This window comes from Dermacentor albipictus, chromosome 7, assembly GCF_038994185.2.
Source record: "Dermacentor albipictus isolate Rhodes 1998 colony chromosome 7, USDA_Dalb.pri_finalv2, whole genome shotgun sequence".
In the NCBI taxonomy this organism is placed as follows: Eukaryota; Metazoa; Arthropoda; class Arachnida; order Ixodida; family Ixodidae; genus Dermacentor; species Dermacentor albipictus.
In genome coordinates, this window is record NC_091827.1 from 81,359,156 (window position 1) to 81,382,722 (window position 23,567).

Below are 23,567 nucleotides of genomic sequence, written 5' to 3' on the forward strand. Positions count from 1 at the left end.
GTAATACCAACACACTCAGCAACATAACCACTTAGTAGGCCAGTGAGTATGCACGAGATAGAAGCCAATCCTCCTCATTTGGGGAAACGTCATGAAATGAGGAGCACACAAGCTTCACGTATCACTGATACACACGTGCGTGGAATACGCGAGTTCTTTTGACGATGTCAGAAACATGTCCAGTCGATGAAGTAATGTGTGGAATAGTTTGTCAAATCAAACAGAATGTCCTACTTAGCAACGTCTAGAAATTTCAACGATTTATCTCGCTTAGTAAAGGCAGTTACGCTAGTTTTTCTGTTAAACGTCCGTTATATGTCTCTTGTATGTCTTTTGGGAAAGTCTCAAATAACGTAATCTAAGCTTCCCCTGAGTATTCAGTTCGTGTCTTTTGGGAATCATTGCGATGCGGATGTAAGTGCCTTGTGGATAAGAGTTGTGCCGAGCTACCCTGGCTATTGGCAAATCGGCAAAAGTTTGGACATGCGTTGATTCAATCAGCATGTGTTGATTGAATAGGAATTGATAAAATAAACCTTACATGTCTCAGTCTGAATCACTAGCTATTTTTTTTTTCTTTTCAGATCTCGTAAGGGTAAGGGATCACAGTTGCACATCGCCAAAGATTTCAGAATTGTAATTTCCAGTTTTTCTTCGCAATCGCAAGATATCCGGAAGCCGTTACATTAAACTGAAATGAAAAGAAAACAAGAGCTACGTTGACGGGTTTTAGGAGTGATGAAGTTGTCGCCCTCGCAACCAAGGTAAATGGAAGTCAATATTGGACCATCTATCCTTTAAATAGGTTCTCAACTTCAGTCCCGCAGGCCGAAGAGCGCCGAGAGATTACTTGAAGATACACACCTAACACCGAAGCAACAATGTAGGCTTACAGAAATACGGCTTTATTAAGCAATAAACTGAGTCGGACCCGTTCTAAATTGTCAAGTCCTCCAGCTGACAGGTATACAAAGAGTACTTATGTTGGATCAGCATGTTTTAATTTCATTGTTCTTAAACGCAACATATTTGCTTTGTAAGCAAAACAACATTTGCAGAAAATAATCTCCCAGCAGCGGGAATAATTTTCGGGCTTCCGTGTTGACGTCGTATTGCTGACGGCAATGCTAGAGTGGTGTTCTTTATTTTTTTCTCTTTCATGTTGAGCGCTTCCAGTCATCTCTGTACCTCTGGAGGATTCTGTGTGCCAGCGGATGCGACGGTTAGAGAGGTATCTCTTGCCCTTAGGCGCGAGGGATGACGCCCAAGAACTTCGTGCATTTGTTCTGGCACGCGCCGTAGGTGCGGAAGTTGTTGGCGTTGCCTCCGCATCCTCCGTAGATGAACTGCTCGCACGTCTTGGTGAGGGTGTTGTAGAAAAAGCGTGGCATGTAGGCTTCGCAGGGTCCGGCCTCGACCGGGTAGGTGCATTCTTCCGGAGGCGACACTGTGGAAGAAGGTCGCGATAGTGTAAGTGACACGTTGCCTTACTATGGCGAAATAGCGCCTTGCGCGAGTATCTACCTCTGTGTGATTTCTTGTATGAACTTGATAGATCGTCTATTACTGCTTTCGCATTGTGCAAGATTCAGAAATTCAATACTCTGTGGACAGTTTTGAATAGAAATCTTCGCCATTTTGATGCATAAGAACGAATTGTGGTAAGACATGAGACGTAGATGTTTTCAACGTTGAACTACAGGTTATTAGAACGTACACACATGTACACGCATAGAGACGCACGCACGCATTCACGCACACACAAACGCACGCAAGTAGAGACTTACGCATCTATGGACTTCATTGCGCTATTACATGAGTGAATAATATTTTACCCGCTGCAAGGTGATAGGGGCATCTTTGTGTGCGTCTCACATCGGCATTAGGCGGATAGCAATTGTGCCAGCAGGCAATACACGAGCGCGAAGTGCGGGAAGATGAACGTAAGTGGCCAGAACACCGTGATCGCATGCACCATGATCTGTGGCATTCGCATGTATGAGCTGCTGCTATGTTACAGGAAACTTAACAGTACCACGCCTTGAGTTCTAAAGGTAGAATCCCTAGCAGTGCGTTTGCGATGACTGAACGTGACATCGTTTGCCATTATAGATACGAGGTGCAACATCTCATAAAAAGGCATCATGCCGGCGCAAAACATCGCTACGCTAGCGCCATTGACACGGTAACCACCACTTTCATTTCGGGAGGCATAAATCGCTGCTGAAAGACTCAGCTATACGAGTACAATACGATATCTACGAGTAAAATTCTTCACGGAAGACTACCATATTTTAGGGCCCACGATAGAGCCTTTCTTTATGAAAACGAGCTGTCCTTGAACGCTACTGGAAGAAAACAACTATGGCTTCTCGACGTTTGAGCATTATTCAGCGCAGCATATAGCGTTTTCCCCAGAGCTTCCTTATTGTGTTTTACGTTCCCTAAGCGTGGCATTCGTGCCTACACGCGTCGCAAGCCTTAGGGCGAAGTTGCACGTAATTTCTCACGCAAGTCACTGACACGCGTTTGCGCATGCACCTTCTCTGGTTTTCCTTGCCACAACATAGCCCCAAATTTTCCGTGACGTTCATGTAGTGCCAATAACGTAACGTTTTTATTGTTATCTCGCGTACTTCCTCAGGGCTTTAAAGCTTAAAAACTGTAAACTGCGGTTCAGTTTCTTTTACACTTGTGCGCTACTTCTAGTTAATGTTACCTTAGCACAAGTAACACAGCCCAACCATAGACACGGAAGTGAAAAAAAATGAAGCCGTGGGACACCTATCTTTAGTCCGCGTCTCATAGCACTGTACTAGTTCTGTTATAGTTGATACCGACTATAGCTGCCATACAAGGCGTACACATGGCAACCAAAGCAAAGGCTATCTTGGAATAACAGGAACTGATCTCGAAGGTCATACTGTTGTCTGCTGCAGGTGCCATCAGCGACTGCGCGAACCCAAAACGGGTCATAGCTACCATATTTTAGACACCACCTGTTCCACATTAATTACGTGCCGTGGTTAGTCTTCAGGGCGCCACTTTGCTTCATTCGCATATGCGTTCTACGCATCACGCTGTTGTTAATAACACAAATATGGCTTATTATTTAGCCGCTCCTGTCGCATAAGTTGCACCGGTGGTCGCTGTGGCCACCAACGTTACTAGAACAAGCTGGTATCCTCCGTCAGCGGATATGGCCCACGAGACTGGACAAAGACTTCTCCTTGTACGTTTCACGTCAGTGCTGAGCACTGAAGGTCATGAGCGAATATGACATCTAGAAGTGCTGAGCACTGAAGGTCATGAGCGAATATGACATCTAGAAGTGTTAGAACACGAAGTGTTCGAATAGCGAAATTTGTGAATCGATCGCGAACATTTGTAAGATTTTAGAATTCGAATATCTAACCCATTCTTATTTGAAAAAAAAAAATAAAGCAGCTGCCACTTCCTTGCGAAGAGAGTGAAGTTCAATAAATACTTTTCCTATTTGGTGTAACAGATAAGCAGGAAATCTAAAGATGAAATATCCTGAATGTGGTAGTAATAGCAAAATATAAAAAAATGCTGCTCTTTCAATTACCTAGGAAATCGAAGGGTACCAGTATTGCCTCGGTGTTTCTCGAACAGATGGACTACATTCACTTCAAGTGAGTGGCGAAAAAATAAATTGCCTTCACAGGAATCGTGCCGGCGCAGATCTTGGGTGAAGCACTACACTCATAAGCGCAGCGTGACTCGTGACGGAGGGACTGTCTTATTCGGAAACCGCGACGGCGTCCATTGCATCTTCTGCCCGCAGCGATGGTTAGGGTAGAACCGTTTGTTGCAGTGAACAGCCTAACACTAAGAACAGGACACAATAACAAACGTTATGAGGTGACGCATGGCTGACTGATCACTGGAATTCTTATTCAAGGAAGTGAATGCGTATAAACTGAAAACACAAAAACCCTTGTGTTTTTGCGTTATACATAATTACTTTTTTTTCTCTGGAGAGTTTTCGCTTTCATTATTGAGCTCCGTGTTGTATTGCTTGCCCATAATGGTGGTTCTTTCCGGTCATAATGTGGTTTCAACGATAATGTAGCTTTCTTGGTGGTGTCCGAAGGAGATGTATGCAATGGGTTCTGTGGCGGCTCGCTCGAAACTGGCTGCTGTTGGGAGGGCGCATTTATGGACGAATTATTTCGGGCATCCGAAAATGTTGAGCTAGAAGAACAGACCCCTCAGATGTGAAATTGTTAACCAACCCAAAGCAATGGAAATCTCACCATGAACAGCGATGATTGTAAATAAAGGTGCATTTCGCAAAGCGGTCTGTCAAAGATTGCTTGAGGGCTAATAAATATGTGTACCACGAAATCAAATAAATATACAGCGGCGGCCCAGTTTGTATGGCGTTGTGATGGTGAACTCAACGTCACGGGTTTTGATCCGCCGCTGTAGTGACCGCACTAAAAGGGAGCACAGCATGAAAAACAACCATTTATCTTGCTTTGGGTGCACGTTAAAGAATCCCGGGCTGTATAAAGTAATGCAGACCTCTCGACAATAGCGGTCCTCAAAGCTCACGCCACAGCTTTCGGACGTAAACCTCAGCTTAATTTTGCTTCGTTGCAATCCCTCTATGTGATGCTTGCTTCGGCACTGTACGCTGCATTAGCTGGGAAAGAAGGTAGTTGAGAATGAACCTCGTAAGACTACTTTCCTCCGGCCTCAATGTGCAGAACGTCCCGTACAAATGGCACACAAACCGCGCGACATTGAAAACTGGCGCCAATGAAATTGGAGAGCGGATGCGTCAGAGGACCCGCTGCTGTAGCATAGTGGCTATGACGCTTTGCTGCTAAGGTCGAGGTCGTGGGTTCGATTGGGCTCCATTTTGATGACGGCGAAATTTGAGAACAGCCGTGTGCTTAGCTTTACGTGCCAAATAAAGAACCCCAAGGGGGGCAGTTTAATCCATTGCTCTCCACTGCTGCATGCCTCATATTCACCGTTTGATTTTGGCACGCGAAAACTGGATATTTAATTTTCATCGAGTCAGACGTAAGCCACCCTCACGGTTTCATAATCTGCCTTGTGAAAAACAGTTCAAATGCACGAAATGAAACGTACTAGCTTTGTCCTAGCAAAAAATGAATACTTACGGGGCCAGAATGGAACTTCAACGGCGCTGGTGATCACAAGGGGGTGGTGGTGCAGGGATGCTGCATAGATGCAGGAAGGAAACAGTTTTAAATGACGTCGTTCTTGGGTGAAGTGCACTCACAGACTTCTAGGTTAACGTGCCATGCACCTTCCCGTTGCCTTTCCGAGATCATCCCTCAGAGACAGTGAACTGAACACTTGTGCGTAGCTTAATGGCAAACCTTAATTAGGGACTTTGAAGTAGTACGATTGCTTTTTGGATAGCACAGTAGGCGCGCATAACTTCATACAGGTAGACGAAAGGCAGCTAATAGTGTATTTCCAACACAATAGAAAACCAGTTGGCAAATCCTTTTACGAAAATTGAGTGCTTTGTTTCAAGCAACTCTGTGTATCGAGACTCACAAAGTTGAATGTGAAGCTGTAAGGAGGGTAAAATCATTTGACATTTTGCTGCAAATGCACATGGGTCCAACGATCCACCATGTCAAGCTGTGGAAATATGTGGAAATACAACGTCAAAACATGCGGTGACATGTCGAATTCTGAGTAGCACGTATACGGTAATGCAATCTTCTGGGGCAGTCACTACAATTCTGGCAAATAGAAAAGGCTTCGAACGTGATGGGGTGAACTTCTGAAGGATGCCCAGGGGGCCCAATTCGGGACTGGACTTAGGTTAGCACATTGAGTTTTGCAGCGTGGACCGGTTGACGATCACAGTCGACATGATGAGCCAGCATTCTCAGCGCGATGTAGAGCGTACGTGACCCATTAATCGAGGGAGGTTAGGATGAATTTCAGTGTGTATGAAAAGCAATAGACATTGTAAATTGGTGCATGCTGTTTAATGCGCTCGATAGGCTACGCTTCATTTCTGATTATAGAAAGTGTCAGTGTGATGCTTACTCTTTGTTCCCCTGAATGGTGGAGTTTCAACTGAAGCGCAGTGCAGGGCTTAGGCTTCGTACCGCAATGTTGCTTTGGCTAAAATAACTATGCAGCCGAATTCGCGAGTCTTTTAGTTCGTAACTGCCGTTTCCCGTCAGCACGCCGCCTTCGCACAAAATAAGCTCATCCTAATTGGCTGATGTATGCTCCTACGAACAGCTGTAGAGTGAATAATTGTTTTGTCAATACGGCCCTCGAGCATTTGCTACCTGTTTTTATACGCAGCCTAATGTGGAGCGTTTTAGAAGCGACTTGAAAATGCGCTCACGCCGCACCGTTTGAGTTCATTGTTCGAATGACGACCTGATATACCCGCGATGTATACAAAGGGTACTGAGAAATACAAAGAAATGCAAACAGAAGGCAACATACAAATAAAAACGCCAACTCTTGGCAAGTAGCACTTTCCGTTTAATTTAGTGGATATTATACTTTACTGTTAAATGATGATACTTTGACGTGCTTATACATACCTGTCACATCGTGTATGTATAAGTAGATTTAAATAATTCCGCCTGCCCGCGTACCAGGTTTCTTTCTGCAGCACACTGCAGTGATCGAACACTTGAGACCGCCGCTGCTACAGTGAACGTGAAGCACTGCTTATCGTGGAATACCCGCTCAACCTTTTTTTTGTGTGTGGCTAGGTATACGTACACTGCGTTATATGCGATCGTCTTTTTGGCAAAAAAATGAGGTGGTTCCAAGTGAGTGCGTTGCCCTGCCCTTCTTACCGTGTCGCACCTTTGTGCTGTTTAAGATCACACGTAGCAGTGCATCAACTTGCTTAAATGCAAAGCATCGTCATCGTGATGAATAACAAGAAGCACCAGCTCGTTATAAGCACTAACACATCTCGGCAAGTGAAACAGCTTTGAAATCATTTCTGCGAAGCGCTGAAAAGGCTTTCCTTTTTTAAATTGACAAGCACTGAAATGAAGGGGCCGGGACTCGCTCGTAATATTGTTGAGCTGGTGTGAATTAAAGTCAGGAATATATTCCGTCTTTCGGCTGTTGTGGTTATTGCACTCACCTGCGTCTTGTTCCACCTTTCTTTGTCGCACGCACGTGTTTCATACAAAAGATGCAACGCAGCCTAGTCAAATCAGCTTCATTGTGGCTATTGCACAGCCGCGTTTTGTCGACCTACACATATTGCCTAGAGAAACGTCAAGTATATAGTTTAAGCCATGGCGCTTTAGAGAGGGTTCTGTTACTTTTGAAAGGCTCGCATTTGCCGGATTTTGCTGTCGCAGTGAAAAAACTGTTCAACTGATCACTCACCCCAGCACGTGTTGTTGCATTCCTCGAGGGTGTAGAAGTTATTACCGTTGGCCTGGCATCCTCCGTAGATAAACGGTTCGCAAGTCTTGGTCACGTTGTCGAAGTAAAACCGAGGAAAATAGCCGGCGCAGGGACCGGGTTGCTTGGGCTCGTTGCACACCGGGTTTAGTCGCACTGCGAGAGTCAAGTGTACGTGCATGACTCAGCGTGCGACAGAAATGCGAATTGCTGCGCACGTAGCTGGTCAGCGTCGATCCTACCCCGGAGTGCGTGCTCGGAAGAACGCCTATTCCCACATAAGGTTAACGAAGAATTGCGGCATATTAATAGGCGCAAGTAATCAGAAACGGATAGACGTATTGGTATGTACCCAACGTTTACGTCGAACATGCATCGTGCTACGAGCACTTGCCACTGTCATAGCTCACTGAGTATTGCGACTTCCTCGATACGATGCCGACAATATCGAAGTTGGTGATTTAAACTATGGCCTAATTGCGTCTTGCAAGTTTTCGTTCTATACGAAAGCCCCATTCAAATGTGCTCCCGGAGCCTCCACCAAAAAGACAGTCATTAAAACTGTTAGTTTCTCGAAGTATCTCGCCATTTTATTCTGCCTCAGTACGTACGTATTCGCTTAAGCGCTGCTCTATTTGCTGTTACAGGGAACTTCAGGGGCACCAGAGAATCGACATCATAAACGAGAACTGCAATATTATATACGAGTAACCCTATTAAGCTTTTCTTTGGCGGAAATGTTGAGAGTTAGCAGAACAGTCGCTGAATTATAGACCAGAATTCATTACTCATATTTCGCAGACCCGAACACCAAATACGAAATGGTTAAGCTAGTTTGCGAAACCTACTGAAATCATTATTTTTTTTTTTCGGATGTGGAAAACTGCACCAATGTTGTGGGAACAATTATAGGCCGAGTTATAGCTTTGACAATTATATAAATGTTACTTGGTATTTATCACACCTAGACTTAAATAGGGTAACATAATCGCAGTGCGATAAGACGCAATGCAAATCCTGTAATGGGAATTTGCTCACGACTTGTGACTAGCAAGGTAATGAACGAGCAAATAAGCAAGAGCCGAAACGCAAATACCTTAATATTATGGATGAGACCGTGTACTGAACCAAAAAGCCTTATATACAGGGTGTTCAAAATTAAGCTTTAGAGTTTTCTTAAACTTAGGCAAACACGCCGTGGTTGCTTAGTGACTATGGTGTTGGGCTGCCAAGCATGAGGTCGCGGGATGAAAACCCGGCCAGTGTTGCCTCATTTCTAAGGGGGCGAAAACACCCGTGTACTTGAATTTAGGTGCACGTTAAAGAACCCCAAGTGGTCTAAATTTCAAGGAGCCGCACAACGGCGTGCTTCATAATCAGAAAGAAGTTTTGGCACGTAAACCCCCTTATTTTTTAATATTAGGACCGCAGTTTCACTTGGAAGAATGCTAGCGTGTCTGTGCCCCCGAGATATCCGACTCCTAATTTCAAGTATCCTTCGCATGATTACGCATGCAAGAGGGTGACGTCCGGCGCAAAGCTCCTGATGTGACGCGGCTGTTGCGTGTGGCGTTTAGCCTGACTATAGGGCGGAGGCATTGGCAAACATGATAACTGTTCCCCTTCCCCTCTTGGCTGGCGAAACCTATACAGGACAGCACGGGGTGCCGTGCAGTTGTCGCTCTTGATTTCAATAAATCTTGCAGTACTTCAAAATCAGCAGTCACTTTATTTGCGAAGCCCAGGCAACGACTTTGCCTGCTCGTGTAGTCACCATTATGCACGCGCACAGTCGTCCGGCTTCCCTGCTCGCGCCATTATCTCGGCACGGCAGCTGCCGCCATCGTTACACGCTGCACGGTCGCGTGTTACGACAGCGTTTCCGGGTTCTTTGATTTTTTTGTTATTGTGCCGCCTGAGAGGGGAAGGGCGACAGCAATCATCTTTGCCAATGCCTCCGCCCCATTGTCAGACTAAACATCGCACGCAGCATCCATGTGACATCAGGGAGGACCTCTGCGCAGATCCTAACTTTCTTACGTGCGTGATCACGCGAACAATTAAAATTTGGAGTGCTATATCGCTACGCACAGACACGGTAGAAGCATTCTTCATACTGATACTGCGTAGAAATACTACTGCCTCCAACTTTTCAATACAAACATACCCACTTGCTGCAGTGAACAAAAAGTTGATTACGCAGTTTTAGATAACTGGGCTGCTAACAGCGATGACTATCTCCTCACATTGTGTCCCCTTGGCCACACAACTTAGTTGCACAAGTGGTCCTGGCGCGCGTGCCAATGGCTAATTTTAAGACAACCATGCAGCTGAACTTTGAACAACGTGTACATACATACATACATACATATATATATATATATATATATATATATATATATATATATAAGAAGCCAACAAACACTGACACCAAGGACAACATAGGGGAAATTACTTGAGCTTAATAAATGAAATAAAGAAACGATAAACTAATGGAAATTAAAGTGGATGAAAAAACAACTTGCCGCAGGTGGGAACCGAACCCACAACCTTCGCATTTCGCGTGCGATGCTCTACCAATTGAGCTACCACGGCGGCGTTTTCCCATCCACTTTCTTGGGTATTTATGTGTCCTAGTAGAACCCTGGGAGTGTTAGCCAGTGCCACCACTCACAGACCTTGGCGGCGGACGTGGAACGTCTTTTTTGCCGCAGGCGTCACGAGAACGTGATCTTTTAGGGTGAAGGCAACTGGTCAATAAACCCACCTATGCTACCTGAAGGCATCAATGTTGCCGGATTCGAGACCCTCGTTATGTAATAACGAGAAGGAAGGGGGTTAACCGAGGGGCCCGATTTTTATTAGTCATATCATAAGAAGCCAACAAACACTGACACCAAGGACAACATAGGGGAAATTACTTGAGCTTAATAAATGAAGTAAAGAAACGATAAACTAATGGAAATTAAAGTGGATGAAAAAACAACTTGCCGCAGGTGGGAACCGAACCCACAACCTTCGCATTTCGCGTGCGATGCTCTACCAATTGAGCTACCACGGCGCCGTTTTCCCATCCACTTTCTTGGGTATTTATGTGTCCCTAGTAGAACCCTGGGAGTGTTAGCCAGTGCCACCACTCACAGACCTTGGCGGCGGACGTGGAACGTCTTTTTTGCCGCAGGCGTCACGAGAACGTGATCTTTTAGGGTGAAGGCAACTGGTCAATAAACCCACCTATGCTACCTGAAGGCATCAATGTTGCCGGATTCGAGACCCTCGTTATGTAATAACGAGAAGAAAGGGGGTTAACCGAGGGGCCCAATTTTTATTAGTCATATCATAAGAAGCCAACAAACACTGACACCAAGGACAACATAGGGGAAATTACTTGAGCTTAATAAATGAAATAAAGAAACGATAAACTAATGGAAATTAAAGTGGATGAAAAAACAACTTGCCGCAGGTGGGAACCGAACCCACAACCTTCGCATTTCGCGTGCGATGCTCTACCAATTGGCGCCGTGCGATGCTCTACCAAAACGGCGCCGTGGTAGCTCAATTGGCAGAGCATCGCACGCGAAATGCGAAGGTTGTGGGTTCGGTTCCCACCTGCGGCAAGTTGTTTTTTCATCCACTTTAATTTCCATTAGTTTATCGTTTCTTTACTTCATTTATTAAGCTCAAGTAATTTCCCCTATGTTGTCCTTGGTGTCAGTGTTTGTTGGCTTCTTATGATATGACTAATAAAAATCGGGCCCCTCGGTTAACCCCCTTTCTTCTCGTTATTACATAACGAGGGTCTCGAATCCGGCAACATTGATGCCTTCAGGTAGCATAGGTGGGTTTATTGACCAGTTGCCTTCACCCTAAAGGATCACGTTCTCGTGACGCCTGCGGCAAAAAAGACGTTCCACGTCCGCCGCCAAGGTCTGTGAGTGGTGGCACTGGCTAACACTCCCAGGGTTCTACTAGGACACATAAATACCCAAGAAAGTGGATGGGAAAACGGCGCCGTGGTAGCTCAATTGGTAGAGCATCGCACGCGAAATGCGAAGGTTGTGGGTTCGGTTCCCACCTGCGGCAAGTTGTTTTTTCATCCACTTTAATTTCCATCATTAGTTTATCGTTTCTTTATTTCATTGATTAAGCTCAAGTAATTTCCCCTATGTTGTCCTTGGTGTCAGTGTTTGTTGGCTTCTTATGATATGACTAATAAAAATCGGGCCCCTCGGTTAACCCCCTTTCTTCTCGTTATATATATATATATATATATATATATATATATATATATATATATATATATATATGCTTTCGGGAGTATTCACGTGTTACTACCACAACTAACGCAAAGAGTGTTAGCCAGCGGCACCACTCACAAACCGTCGCGACGGATGTGAAACATCATTTCCACCGCGGGTGTCACGAGTACTTGATCTTTTTGGGTTACGGCAACTGGTTAGTAAACCCACACATCCTACCTGGAGGGATCAATGTTGCCTGACTCGATTCTCTGCGTCTTATTCAGAGTGTTCAATATACGTACCAAGGCTCCTGGGCAGGACAGGGTTGGAGCGGATGTATTCCGCCGCGGCAACTGCAACAATGTAAATGTGTGGACATAAGAGAAAAGCTTCGCTTCGTGCTAAGTGTGAGTCTCCTATTTAAATACATATAAAACACAGAAACGCTTTTTACGAGGCAACCGCCACACCGGTATAAATGAGGGTTTTGCATTTGGGACAGACAGTTGAAAGCTAACTTAGGCACCAAAAGCCGAATCCGGATTGAAAAACTAAATGCTTTTAAAACATGGCCAAGAATCTGTAAGCCAAAGAAAAAAAGACGGATGCACGAAATATACAATCCGTAACTGTGCACGAAAAACCAGACATCGCATTCTCCTAAACTAAATATGTCGGAGCCGAGAAAAAAAAACTGTTTCTTTGTTCCCACGTAGGTAATTAGGAACTATCGAGCGTAACGTTTCTTGAGAACACGAAATCAGAAAAGTAATAAAAGTAATCGTGAAACAATGTGTCACATAAGGAACAAGTTTTTTCGGTAACTTTCGCTCACGGTTCGCTTAGGCTCCGCATATGCAGTTGGCATGGACATTTTCAGTAGTGTGTGAAGGTGATGGGACAACTCATTTGATAAAACTTTTAATTACGCGACAGCAGCTACTACAAATATTAAATGAAGATTCTTGAAGCGAAGGAGACGCGTAGCAATAGGGGATAAATATGTACGAATAACATACAGCCAAATAGTTGCCAAAAGTATGTGAATTAGGACATAAGGTGAACCGAAGTCTACAACTGCGATTTCGCGTATAAATATAACGTAGCAGTTTGAAGCAGGGAAGTGAAAAAAAATGCTTTTGATCTCGAAAACACCGCATGGGCCGTTCAGTTTGGCACACATACGAAACACTGCGGCACGTTATGGTCAGTGTTTCACATACTAGCGAGAATAATTGCAAAGTGCTGCGAAGTGTAGCGAAACGTTATTTTGAAGACATTTGTAATGTAAGTGATTCTAAAGGAATTTCAGTGCACAAGAAACGTGAGGAACCAAATTTTGTCGTATATCCGGTGTCACAATCCAAGACTGTGCTGATGTTCCAATCCAAGACGCAAGACTGTGCTGTTGTTGAAGAGAAGTAGCATTCACTAACTACTAGGACTAATGCCTCTTGCGATAGCCTTTGCAGCAATCTATCTGTCCTGTAGCGTGACTTCGGCCTCTACATCTTTGTGCGAGCACTGCCACGTATACAATATGTTTAGACGTGAAAATATATATATATATATATATATATATATATATATATATATATATATATATATATATATATATATATATATATATATATATCACGAAGTTTCTAAGGGCGATTTACTTCAAAAACAACTCGGCATGCTTTAATAGATACCTGAAAAGAACCCTTGTACTTTCAGTGAGCATGGTATAAATGTGCAGCTCTTTGTAGAGAATCTCCACACAATCATTTATTCTACCAGTTTTCAATGTGACAAGCATAGACAGAAATACGTAGCAATGAACATCGTGAAACCGTTCATATATATATATATATATATATATATATATATATATATATATATATATATATATATATATATATATATATATATATATATATATATAGCACGTTTTTTTCTTACGTTGAGAAATATTACAATTTCCATTTGGCATGTATCAGTATTCGACAAGTTCAACTGTACTACTTACTCGGAGGTGGACATTATTTGCACGCGAATTCGAAACGCACACTCGAAATTCTGGGCGATCCCACGCATATGTGGAAATCCATTGCAAGCAAAGCTCTCTCTTATGGTTACTGAAATGTCTTCACTTTTCTTTCTTCTTCACTTCTGTGTAACTTAACACTCCTCGCCGAATTCACGCTCTGGCTGTTTCTTTCTAACTCATCTCTTCCACAATCAGCTGCTTCTCTAGCAGACTTGTTGAACTTGATATTGCCTACTTGTTTACTTCTTGTCCATTGTTTCTGCTCGTCTATTGGGACATTTTCCCAGTGGCACATACCCGGTTTGGGTAATTGGCAAGGAATGTTCACGTATCCAGGTGCCAAGTTGCACATCCACACTGGTCCAAGTTGTCTATAAGGGCTCATAACCATCAACCAAGTTGCTGTATAATTGGCAATAAAATACATTTCAACGCGAATCTTTCTCCACCTCTTCCACCCACTTTGGAGATGCCGGCTGTTAAATACTGGCTGCTGTTTTGGCGAGTACACAGCTTGAACCACGTGGCATGTGTGACTCGTTGTGCGTCGGTTGGTAAAGGCAAACAACGTGGGCCCCGGGGTATATGCCACCGAATGTATGCCCGAAAAAGACTGTTTGAGACACTGGGCATCTGCAACTGGCCATGTACCACGGAATATGGGAAATGTTGAGACAATCAACCAGAATAACTTAATGCCACTGGGTAGACAAGGAGAACAAGACGGCAAATAAAATGCGAAACAGGTCGGCAACAGAAGCAGCCGAGTGTGGAGAAAAGAAGAGAATGGCGCAAAGTGGGGTCAGAACGGTGATGCATTGGACGAGATTCGTTGCGCTACTTATACTGAATTGCCAGCATAACAGAAGCAGCCGTGTGTGGAGGGTTTCCAGACATTTAGATCTTCAATGCGTAGAAAAGGCGTTTCGTTAAATAAACGACTATAACAATAATGGTGTATTCATAGTTTGACGGCGCTTATCTCGAAACCGGTGCTAATTTCAATATTCCTTTTTAGTGAATGTGCTTCGAAAACTCTTTGTCTTCACTGTTTAAATTGGAGAACGAAACCTCAGATAATATCATAATATGTTGATAGTGAAACTTTGTTAATTATTCATGAATGCATTTTCATCTTTTGTTGAAGTGATGTCCGCTTGTATGAATAATCCAGCTCAGTACGCAGATTTATGCTACCTGCCACATATGAATAAAAAAATTGTTAACCACAAGAAACACGCGGTAAACTAATGTAAGCGACGTCACGTCCTGCCAGTTCTACACTAGATTCCGTTACTGTGCAACCTATACCATTTGTAGGGCACAAAAGAGGTGTGTGCTCACCCGGCTTCGTGATGTGCTTCTTCCATGAGTCGTCTTCGAGGGTGAGATTACCTGGAGAGTAGCGAAGCATCTTTTATAAATACGGGCCCCTCGTTCGTGATGCTTCAATGCAAACGCAAAGGGAGCCCACCGTACATTTTTCGAGGCACAAATATTTAATTCGTTATCGGAGAACCAACTGCGTAGGCATTGGGCTTGCAATCGTCATTTTATTATTACTTTGCTGTATAGCTTCACCGTCCTTCGGGTTTAACGCTGTAACCATGAATACCACCTGTCGCTGGTAGTTTGATGATGCAATTTTCTCTGACGAAACTTTCACTAAATGTGCAAGTATTTCATGAAAAGCACAGTGCTCTATATGAAAGCGGTGCTCAAGAAGTGAGACGTCATACACTGAGCGCTTGGTTTTCATTGCATTTTACGGAGCAGTGAGGCCTATGTGATTCAGGAAGCGCTAGATTACGCGCTAATAGCGTCGTGTACTGCCCATTCCGGATCGCAATTACTTAAATGCGTGTCTTATTACGGATACAACGGAGATAACTTACAGAGATCAGGTTTCACCACTAACACGATTTATTGCCGAGGGTACACCTAAACCTTTAATCCTCTTACAAGCGATGATCATCGAACTTAGTCATTTTCAGCAACCATTGATCTCGTCAACGGTTCCGTCTAAGCGTGATGTCTTGCTCAAGCCGACAGCTTAATGGCCCTGGAGGGAATGTTAGACGTCACAAATAATTCGATAAATGCAATTTAAGTATTACAGATGTAATAATACACTGCAGTATTCTGTATTACGCCTCCAATCGCAGCCCGTCGCTCCCGCCTCTGGGAAATGCGCTTCTGAAAAAAATATTCCCTGGATGTGTCTAAATTTGACCAACTCATACACTCGCACCCTATGGAAGTACAAGGGGTGTGTTTTCAAGTTGTCGGCCTTAGTCAAGCGAACCAACTGCTGTTGCTTCGGAGCGCGGCCGAGGCTGGCTGTTTTATTGACGGCTCGAAACCAGGGGGCGGTACTCTTTAAGAGTCCACCTAGTGGAGTGTCCATTTCGGCCGTTGCTGATAGGATGTACCTGTACGAGAGAAGGGGAGACGCGCGCCCCCAACCAATCAGCAGCGGCCGAAATGGACAGGCCACTAGGTGTACTCTTACAGAATACACCCCCAGGATGCGTTGCAGCGCTACTGCTGCTTCATTTATCGTCGCCAAGGTGCAAACTTCTGGCCGACCTCCAAAGTGGAGCAGGCATCAGGCAAAGGGAGGAGCAAAGGTACAGTAAGCTGCTTAGAAAAAGGCCACATATTGGTTGTCGACTAAAGAAATAACGTATGCGCAAGGTAACCGTTATTATGTAATCATTCATCAATGCGTTTCAAAACAAATGCGGGTCCACCAAATGTAGTCCGCCAAGGCAACTGAAAGAACGTAAATGAGTGGACCTAAGAGAAAAGTTTAGCTGGGAGCCGTTATGCGTTAGACATGCGTTACATATTGTCACGTTGTAGTGACGGTGAAGAAAGAAGCAGTACGGTGGAATACAAAACTAGCTTTTATTGGGCGAACCTGTGCCCACAAAACAGGCTACACTTATAGCACAACGAAAGCGGCGAACACGCTCGGCGATCGTCGAAAATCTGATCAGCGGGTCAAGCACGTCGGCTTTTATAGATCAGTCGTCGAATGTTCCAGATTAAATGATGGGACCCGCGTGTCTTCCACAAAGTTCTACACCATTCGTGTCACGCGATGAAATCTGATAACACAAGGTTCGGCGACAACAGACACGCGGATAGAAGCGTCGATAACTTTCCAGAAACGTCGGATACATGCAGGCGCGTCCCTCGCTCTGCGATTACAGTTGTTAAGCGGCGAAACGTGGTTGCGCGATAAAGATAAGTACACGTGTCATTACCCCCCTCTTAAAAAGCATCGACCCGATGCTGCAAATAAACGAAAGTAACAAAAAAAAGCACTCGTAGCAAAGAAAACAACAAACTAAGGAAGTTCATCAGCGTCCGTAAAATGGTTTAAGGCGCACCACGTGGACCACTTCAAATCGTGCGCGGCGCCGCTGTGAGTGCGAAATGCCGTCTGGCACAACCTCATAGTCTAGTGCGCCAATACGTCGGATGACTTTGTAGGGTCCGAAATAGCGTCGCAGCAGCTTCTCACTGAGTCCTCGCCGGCGTATCGGGGTCCATACCCAAACACGGTCGCCGGGCTGGTACTCGACGAAGCCTCTTCGGAGGTTGTAGTGTCGGCTGTCGGTACGCTGCTGGGTCTTGATCCGTAGGTGGGCGAGCTGTCGGGCTTCTTCGGCGCGCTGGAGATAGCTAGCGACGTCAACATTCTCTTCGTCAGTGATGTGGGGCAGCATGGCGTCGAGCGTCGTCGTCGGGTTCCTGCCGTAAACCAGCTTAAACGGCGTGATCTGTGTTGTTTCTTGCACCGCCGTGTTGTAAGCGAATGTTACGTACGGCAGGACGGCATCCCAGGTCTTGTGTTCGACGTCGACGTACATCGCTAGCATGTCGGCGAGGGTCTTATTCAGCCGCTCCGTAAGGCCATTCGTCTGCGGGTGGTAGGCCGTGGTCCTCCTGTGCCTTGTATGACTGTATTTCAGAATGGCTTGGGTAAGCTCCGCTGTAAAGGCCGTTCCTCTGTCGGTGATGAGGACTTCTGGGGCGCCATGTCGAACCAGGATGTTTTTGACAAAGAATTTCGCCACTTCGGCTGCGCTACCTTTCGGCAGTGCTTTTGTTTCAGCGAAGCGGGTGAGGTAGTCTGTCGCCACGACGATCCACTTATTTCCGGTTGTTGACGTCGGAAAGGGTCCCAGCAAGTCCATCCCGATCTGCTGGAATGGTCGGCAAGGAGGCTCGATTGGCTGTAGTAATCCGGCTGGCCTTGTCGGCGGTGTCTTGCGTCGCTGACAGTCTCGGCATGTTCTGACATAACGGGCGACGTCGGCGGTCAGGCGCGGCCAATAATACTTTTCTTGAATCCTCGATAGTGTCCGGGAGAAACCGAGGCGTCCAGCGGTCGGATCGTCATGTAGGGCGTGCAATACTTCTGGACGAAGTCCTGACGGGACAACAAGAAGGTAATTGGCGCGGACTGGTGAGAAGTTCTTCTTCACGAGTAGACTGTCTTGAAGCATGAAGGAAGATAATCCGCGCTTAAATGCCCTGGGGACAACGTCGGTGTGCCCTTCCAAATAATCGACGAGGCCTTTAAGTTCCGGGTCCGCTCGTTGTTGTTCGGCGAAGTCTTCCGCGCTTATTATACCAAGGAAGGCGTCGTCATCCTCGTCATCTTGCGGCGGCGGGTCAATGGGGTCGCGTGATAGGCAATCGGCGTCTGAGTGTTTTCGTCCGGACTTGTATGTTACAGTGATGTCGTATTCTTGTAGTCTGAGGCTCCACCGTGCTAGCCGTCCTGAGGGATCCTTTAAATTCGCTAGCCAGAACAAGGCGTGATGGTCGCTGACGACTTTGAATGGCCTGCCATATAGGTAAGGGCGAAATTTCGCTGTAGCCCAAACGATGGCGAGGCATTCCTTTTCGGTTGTAGAATAATTGCCTTCCGCTTTTGACAACGACCGGCTAGCGTAAGCTATCACGTGTTCATGCCCATCTTTTCTCTGGACCAGGACGGCGCCGAGGCCTAGGCTACTGGCGTCAGTGTGGATTTCGGTATCGGCGTTCTCGTCGAAGTGCGCAAGTACGGGCGGCGACTGCATGCGTCGTTTGAGTTCTTGAAATGCCTCGTCCTGCGGCGTTTCCCACTTGAACTCGACGTCACATTTAGTTAGCTTTGTCAGCGGCTCAGCGATGTGTGAAAAGTTCTTGACAAATCGCCTGTAGTAGGCGCACATGCCAAGAAATCTACGCACTGCCTTCTTGTCGATGGGCTGTGGGAACTTTGCTATGGCAGCTGTCTTCTGCGGGTCGGGGCGGACTCCAGATTTGCTGATGACGTGGCCTAAAAATAGAAGCTCCTCTTAAGCGAAGCGGCACTTTTCCGGCTTCAGAGTAAGTCCTGACGTCCTGATGGCCTCTAGTACTGTTGCCAGCCGCCTAAGGTGAACGTCGAAATTTTCGGCGAAGACGACGACGTCATCCAAGTATACGAGACAGGTCTGCCACTTCAATCCTGCTAAAACCGTGTCCATCACGCGCTGGAACGTTGCAGGCGCCGAGCACAGTCCGAATGGCATAACCTTGAACTCGTAGAGGCCGTCTGGGGTGATGAAGGCGGTCTTTTCGCGACCTCTTTCGTCGACTTCTATTTGCCAATAGCCAGACTTGAGATCCATGGACGAGAAGTATTTAGCGTTGCAGAGCCGATCCAATGCGTCGTCTATCCGTGGGAGGGGGTATACGTCCTTCTTCGTGATCTTGTTCAGACGCCGATAATCGACGCAGAAACGTAGGGTTCCGTCCTTTTTCTTTACCAGAACAACAGGGGATGCCCACGGGCTTTTCGATGGCTGGATGATGTCGTCGCGCAGCATTTCGTCGACTTGTTCTCTTATAGCTTCACGTTCTCGCGCCGAAACTCGGTAAGGGCTCTGACGGAGTGGTCGAGCGCATTCCTCGGTGATTATGCGATGCTTGGCGACTGGTGTTTGTCGAATCCTCGATGACGTCGAAAAGCAGCCTTTGTATCGTCGGAGCAGACTTCTCAGCTGCTGTTGCTTAATCATAGGGAGATTTGGATTAATGTCGTAGTCTGGTTCGGGAACCATGGTCGTCGGGGTAGATGCGGCGGAATCCGATAGGACAAACGCATTACTTGTTTCCAGAAATTCCTCGATGTACGCGATCGTCGTGCCCTTGTTGATGTGCTTGAACTCCTGGCTGAAGTTTGTCAGCAACACTTCAGTTTTCCCTCCATGCAGTCGAGCGATCCCTCTTGCGACGCAAATTTCACGGTCTAGCAGTAGACGTTGGTCGCCTTCGATGACGCCTTCTACGTCAGCGGGTGTTTCGGTGCTGACCGAAATAACAATGCTGCAGCGAGGCGGGATGCTCACTTGATCTTCAAGCACACTCAAGGCGTGGTGACTACGAGGGCTCTCCGGCGGCATTGCTTTATCTTCCGACAGCGTTACTGACTTCGACTTGAGGTTGATGATTGCGCCGTGTTGGTCCAGGAAGTCCATACCGAGAATGACGTCTCGTGAACACTGTTGGAGGATAACGAAGGTGGCAGGGTAAGTCCGGTCATGAATGGTTATTCTTGCCATGCAGATCCCAGTCGGCGTGATGAGGTGTCCTCCAGCGGTGCGAATCTGAGGGCCTTCCCATGCGGTCTTCACTTTCTTCAACTGGGCGGCGATGTGTCCACTCATTACGGAGTAATCGGCCCCTGTGTCGACTAAGGCAGTGACTGCGTGGCCGTCGAGAAGCACGTCGAGGTCGGTTGTTCTTTGTCTGGCATTGCAGTTAGGTCTTGGCGTTGGATCACGGCTGCGTCGTGTTGAAATGAAGTTGGAACGTCGCGTCGTCAAGTCGTCTTTCGTCGGTGTAGTTTTGGCTTCCAGACTTCGTCGGGACGGCGGCGTGTCGTCATTAGGTCGTCGAGATGGTTTCTTCGTCGTCTTCGTCGGCGGCGGAGGATCTTCGTCAGTTCGACGAACAGCAACCGCACCTCCATCGGTTGCTGCTTTTAGTTTTCCGGGTATGGGCTCGCTGACCGGCCCCGGGCTGGGCCAGTGTATGGTCGGCGCTGCGGCGACAGGTAGCGGCCTGGTGATGGCGAACGGGACGGCCGTCGAGGGCTCCACTGAGTAGCGGCGAGGTAATCGGCGATGTCACGTGGGCGCTCGCCAAGCTGTGGACGCGGCGCGTTGACGGCGAAACCTCGCAGTCCCATCTCCCGGTACGGACATCGTCGGTAGACGTGACCCGCTTCTCCGCAGTGGTAGCAGAGCGGGCGGTGGTCAGGAGCACGCCAGATGTCCGTCTTCCTCGCGTAGGTGCGCTGGGCGACGGGTGGTCGTGCTGGCGGCGGCGGCGGCGGACGACGAAACTGTGGCGTGACAGGGCCCTGGCGTGGTCGCGGAGGGGGTCCTTGACGGCGTGCGACGGCGGCGTAGGTCATCGCTTGCGGCTCACGCTGCGGCGATTCAGGGGCTACTCCAAGTTGTTGTTGGAGCTCCTCACGCACGGCGTCGGCAATCGAAGCCACTTGAGGCTGTGATGATGGGAACAGCTTTTGTAGCTCCTCCCGCACGACAGCTCGGATAGTCTCGCGTAGGTCGTCGGCGGCGAGTGACTGAACTCCGGCGTAGTGGGTAGAGCTTGTACTGCGGTTGAATTGCCGGTTCCGCATTTCGAGGGTCTTCTCGATGCTGGTGGCCTCGCGAAGGAACTCTTCTACGGTCTTCGGAGGGCTTCGTATCATTGCGCCGAAAAGTTCTTCCTTCACACCACGCATGAGAAGGCGGACTTTCTTCTCCTCAGGCATATCCGGGTCGGCATGGCGGAACAGACGTTTCATTTCTTCCGTGAAGATGGCGACGTTCTCGTTAGGTAGCTGCACTCGGGCGTCCAGCATGGCTTCGGCCCTTTCCTTGCGCACGACGCTCGTAAAGTTGTGAAGGAAGCCGGTACGGAAGAGGTCCCATGTCGTCAAGGTCGACTCCCGGTTCTCAAACCACGTTCTGGCGGCATCTTCTAAGGCAAAGTATACATGCCGCAGCTTGTCGTCGGAGTCCCAGTTGTTAAAAGTCGCGATTCGTTCGTAGGTCTCCAACCAGGATTCTGGGTCTTCAGTCGCTGCTCCATGGAAGGTCGGTGGGTCCCGAGGTTGTTGTAGGATAACGGGGGACGCTGGGGCAGCCATTGGGGTTGTTTTGACCACGATCTTCTTTGTCGACTCAGGTAGAAGTCCGTGCTCTGGGGGCAGTCCTTGCAGTCTGCGGCTAGCACGCTGGTCTTCGGCGATGTTAGTTTTGTCCTCGGGCTTTGGGCTTGGATCGCGGCTTTGCGGGGGCGTTCGGTACATGAACGCACAAGCACCTCCACCAGATGTCACGTTGTAGTGACGGTGAAGAAAGAAGCAGTACGGTGGAATACAAAACTAGCTTTTATTGGGCGAACCTGTGCCCACAAAACAGGCTACACTTATAGCACAACGAAAGCGGCGAACACGCTCGGCGATCGTCGAAAATCTGATCAGCGGGTCAAGCGCGTCGGCTTTTATAGATCAGTCGTCGAATGTTCCAGATTAAATGATGGGACCCGCGTGTCTTCCACAAAGTTCTACACCATTCGTGTCACGCGATGAAATCTGATAACACAAGGTTCGGCGACAACAGACACGCGGATAGAAGCGTCGATAACTTTCCAGAAACGTCGGATACATGCAGGCGCGTCCCTCGCTCTGCGATTACAGTTGTTAAGCGGCGAAACGTGGTTGCGCGATAAAGATAAGTACACGTGTCAATATACATTAGAAAGCGACCACACAATGGCACGTCGCCACATGAAAACTCTTGCGGAACCCTGTGAACCAGCTTGGCTGTCAAATGCGCAATCATACCGGTTGTTTGCAACATCTCACCTCGTGAGAAGTGAGCGGTGCAGGCGGTATGCGATGCTGAGCTAAACCGGTCCCCAGTGCGCGTGATCCTTCGTCACATTTTCATTTTTGCATTGGTGATGGTCTGTAGCTACAAGTTGGTTTAGGCTGGCGATCAATGCTGACAATTTCTCCACGTGAGCGTCTCTCTCATTGTGAATTGGTTATTCACCATCCGTCGAACAGTTAGGCGTCTCTTGAAAACGTGAGATGAAAGCGTGAAGCTTCCCTGCGGGCTGTAGCAGATTCCTCCGGAAATACAAGGGGTTGAAGGCACACATGTGGAGGGCAGTTTGTTTCTTTTCTAACTTCTCAAGTAGAGCCTTGCACCAGTGTAGCTTGGGCAAGACCCGAGAAAGTGTCCGATGTTCACTGTCTAATTGCACGAAGTGCAGAACGGATGACCGGTAAGCACAGTCTTGAATACATGCAGAGGTTTATGCAGACCCTGTCCTTATTGGATGCAGTAGCGAGGCTCACTCTCGGCGAAACCGCCTGTTTACGCAGGGAGCATGTGGCGCAATCCAAAGCGACAGAAAGTGAGCACGGATTTTCGATTGCGTGACCTGATTGAGTTTTGGTACTTTTGGTTTAGATCCTCTAGTGCTCCTATCGTTCACCGTGACGGTCAACAGTGGGTCCTTATTACCTTCGCGAGCTGTCCCAAGACAATGGCTCAGCGGCTCCGAAGCAACAGCCTCTCAGGCTTGGTCATTGTTAAAAAGAGCTAGAGCGGAATAGAGGCCGTGTCTGTGCACCTGGTAACGCCTAACCCGAAGAGTGGTGGACGCCACTTTAGTCGCGTGGTGGGCAGTGAAAAACATTTGGAATAGTTGAAACGAACTGCTATATAGTACGACTCGACTGAAGTTATTGCTTATTGAAAAATATCCCTGTAATTTTGTTTTGAGCTACATTCTGTATGTCTCAC

The 23,567-nt window shown here is 47.1% G+C and overlaps 1 protein-coding gene across 2 annotated transcripts in view; it reads right to left on the bottom strand.

Moving 5' to 3' along the window:
• Window positions 1-884: 884 nt before the first annotated feature.
• LOC135896911 (papilin-like) overlaps window positions 885-23,567 on the bottom strand; it is a 71,636-nt gene continuing 48,953 nt past the window's right edge. For both annotated transcript variants that reach the window (XM_065425414.1, XM_070522409.1), the window contains 5 exons: window positions 15,031-15,081; window positions 11,957-12,007; window positions 7,396-7,569; window positions 5,160-5,219; window positions 885-1,447 (listed from right to left, as the gene is read on the bottom strand). In XM_065425414.1, the coding sequence (XP_065281486.1) occupies window positions 1,245-1,447; window positions 5,160-5,219; window positions 7,396-7,569; window positions 11,957-12,007; window positions 15,031-15,081 (539 nt within the window). In that variant the 3' untranslated portion in view covers window positions 885-1,244. The remainder of the gene's footprint in view (window positions 1,448-5,159; window positions 5,220-7,395; window positions 7,570-11,956; window positions 12,008-15,030; window positions 15,082-23,567) is intronic.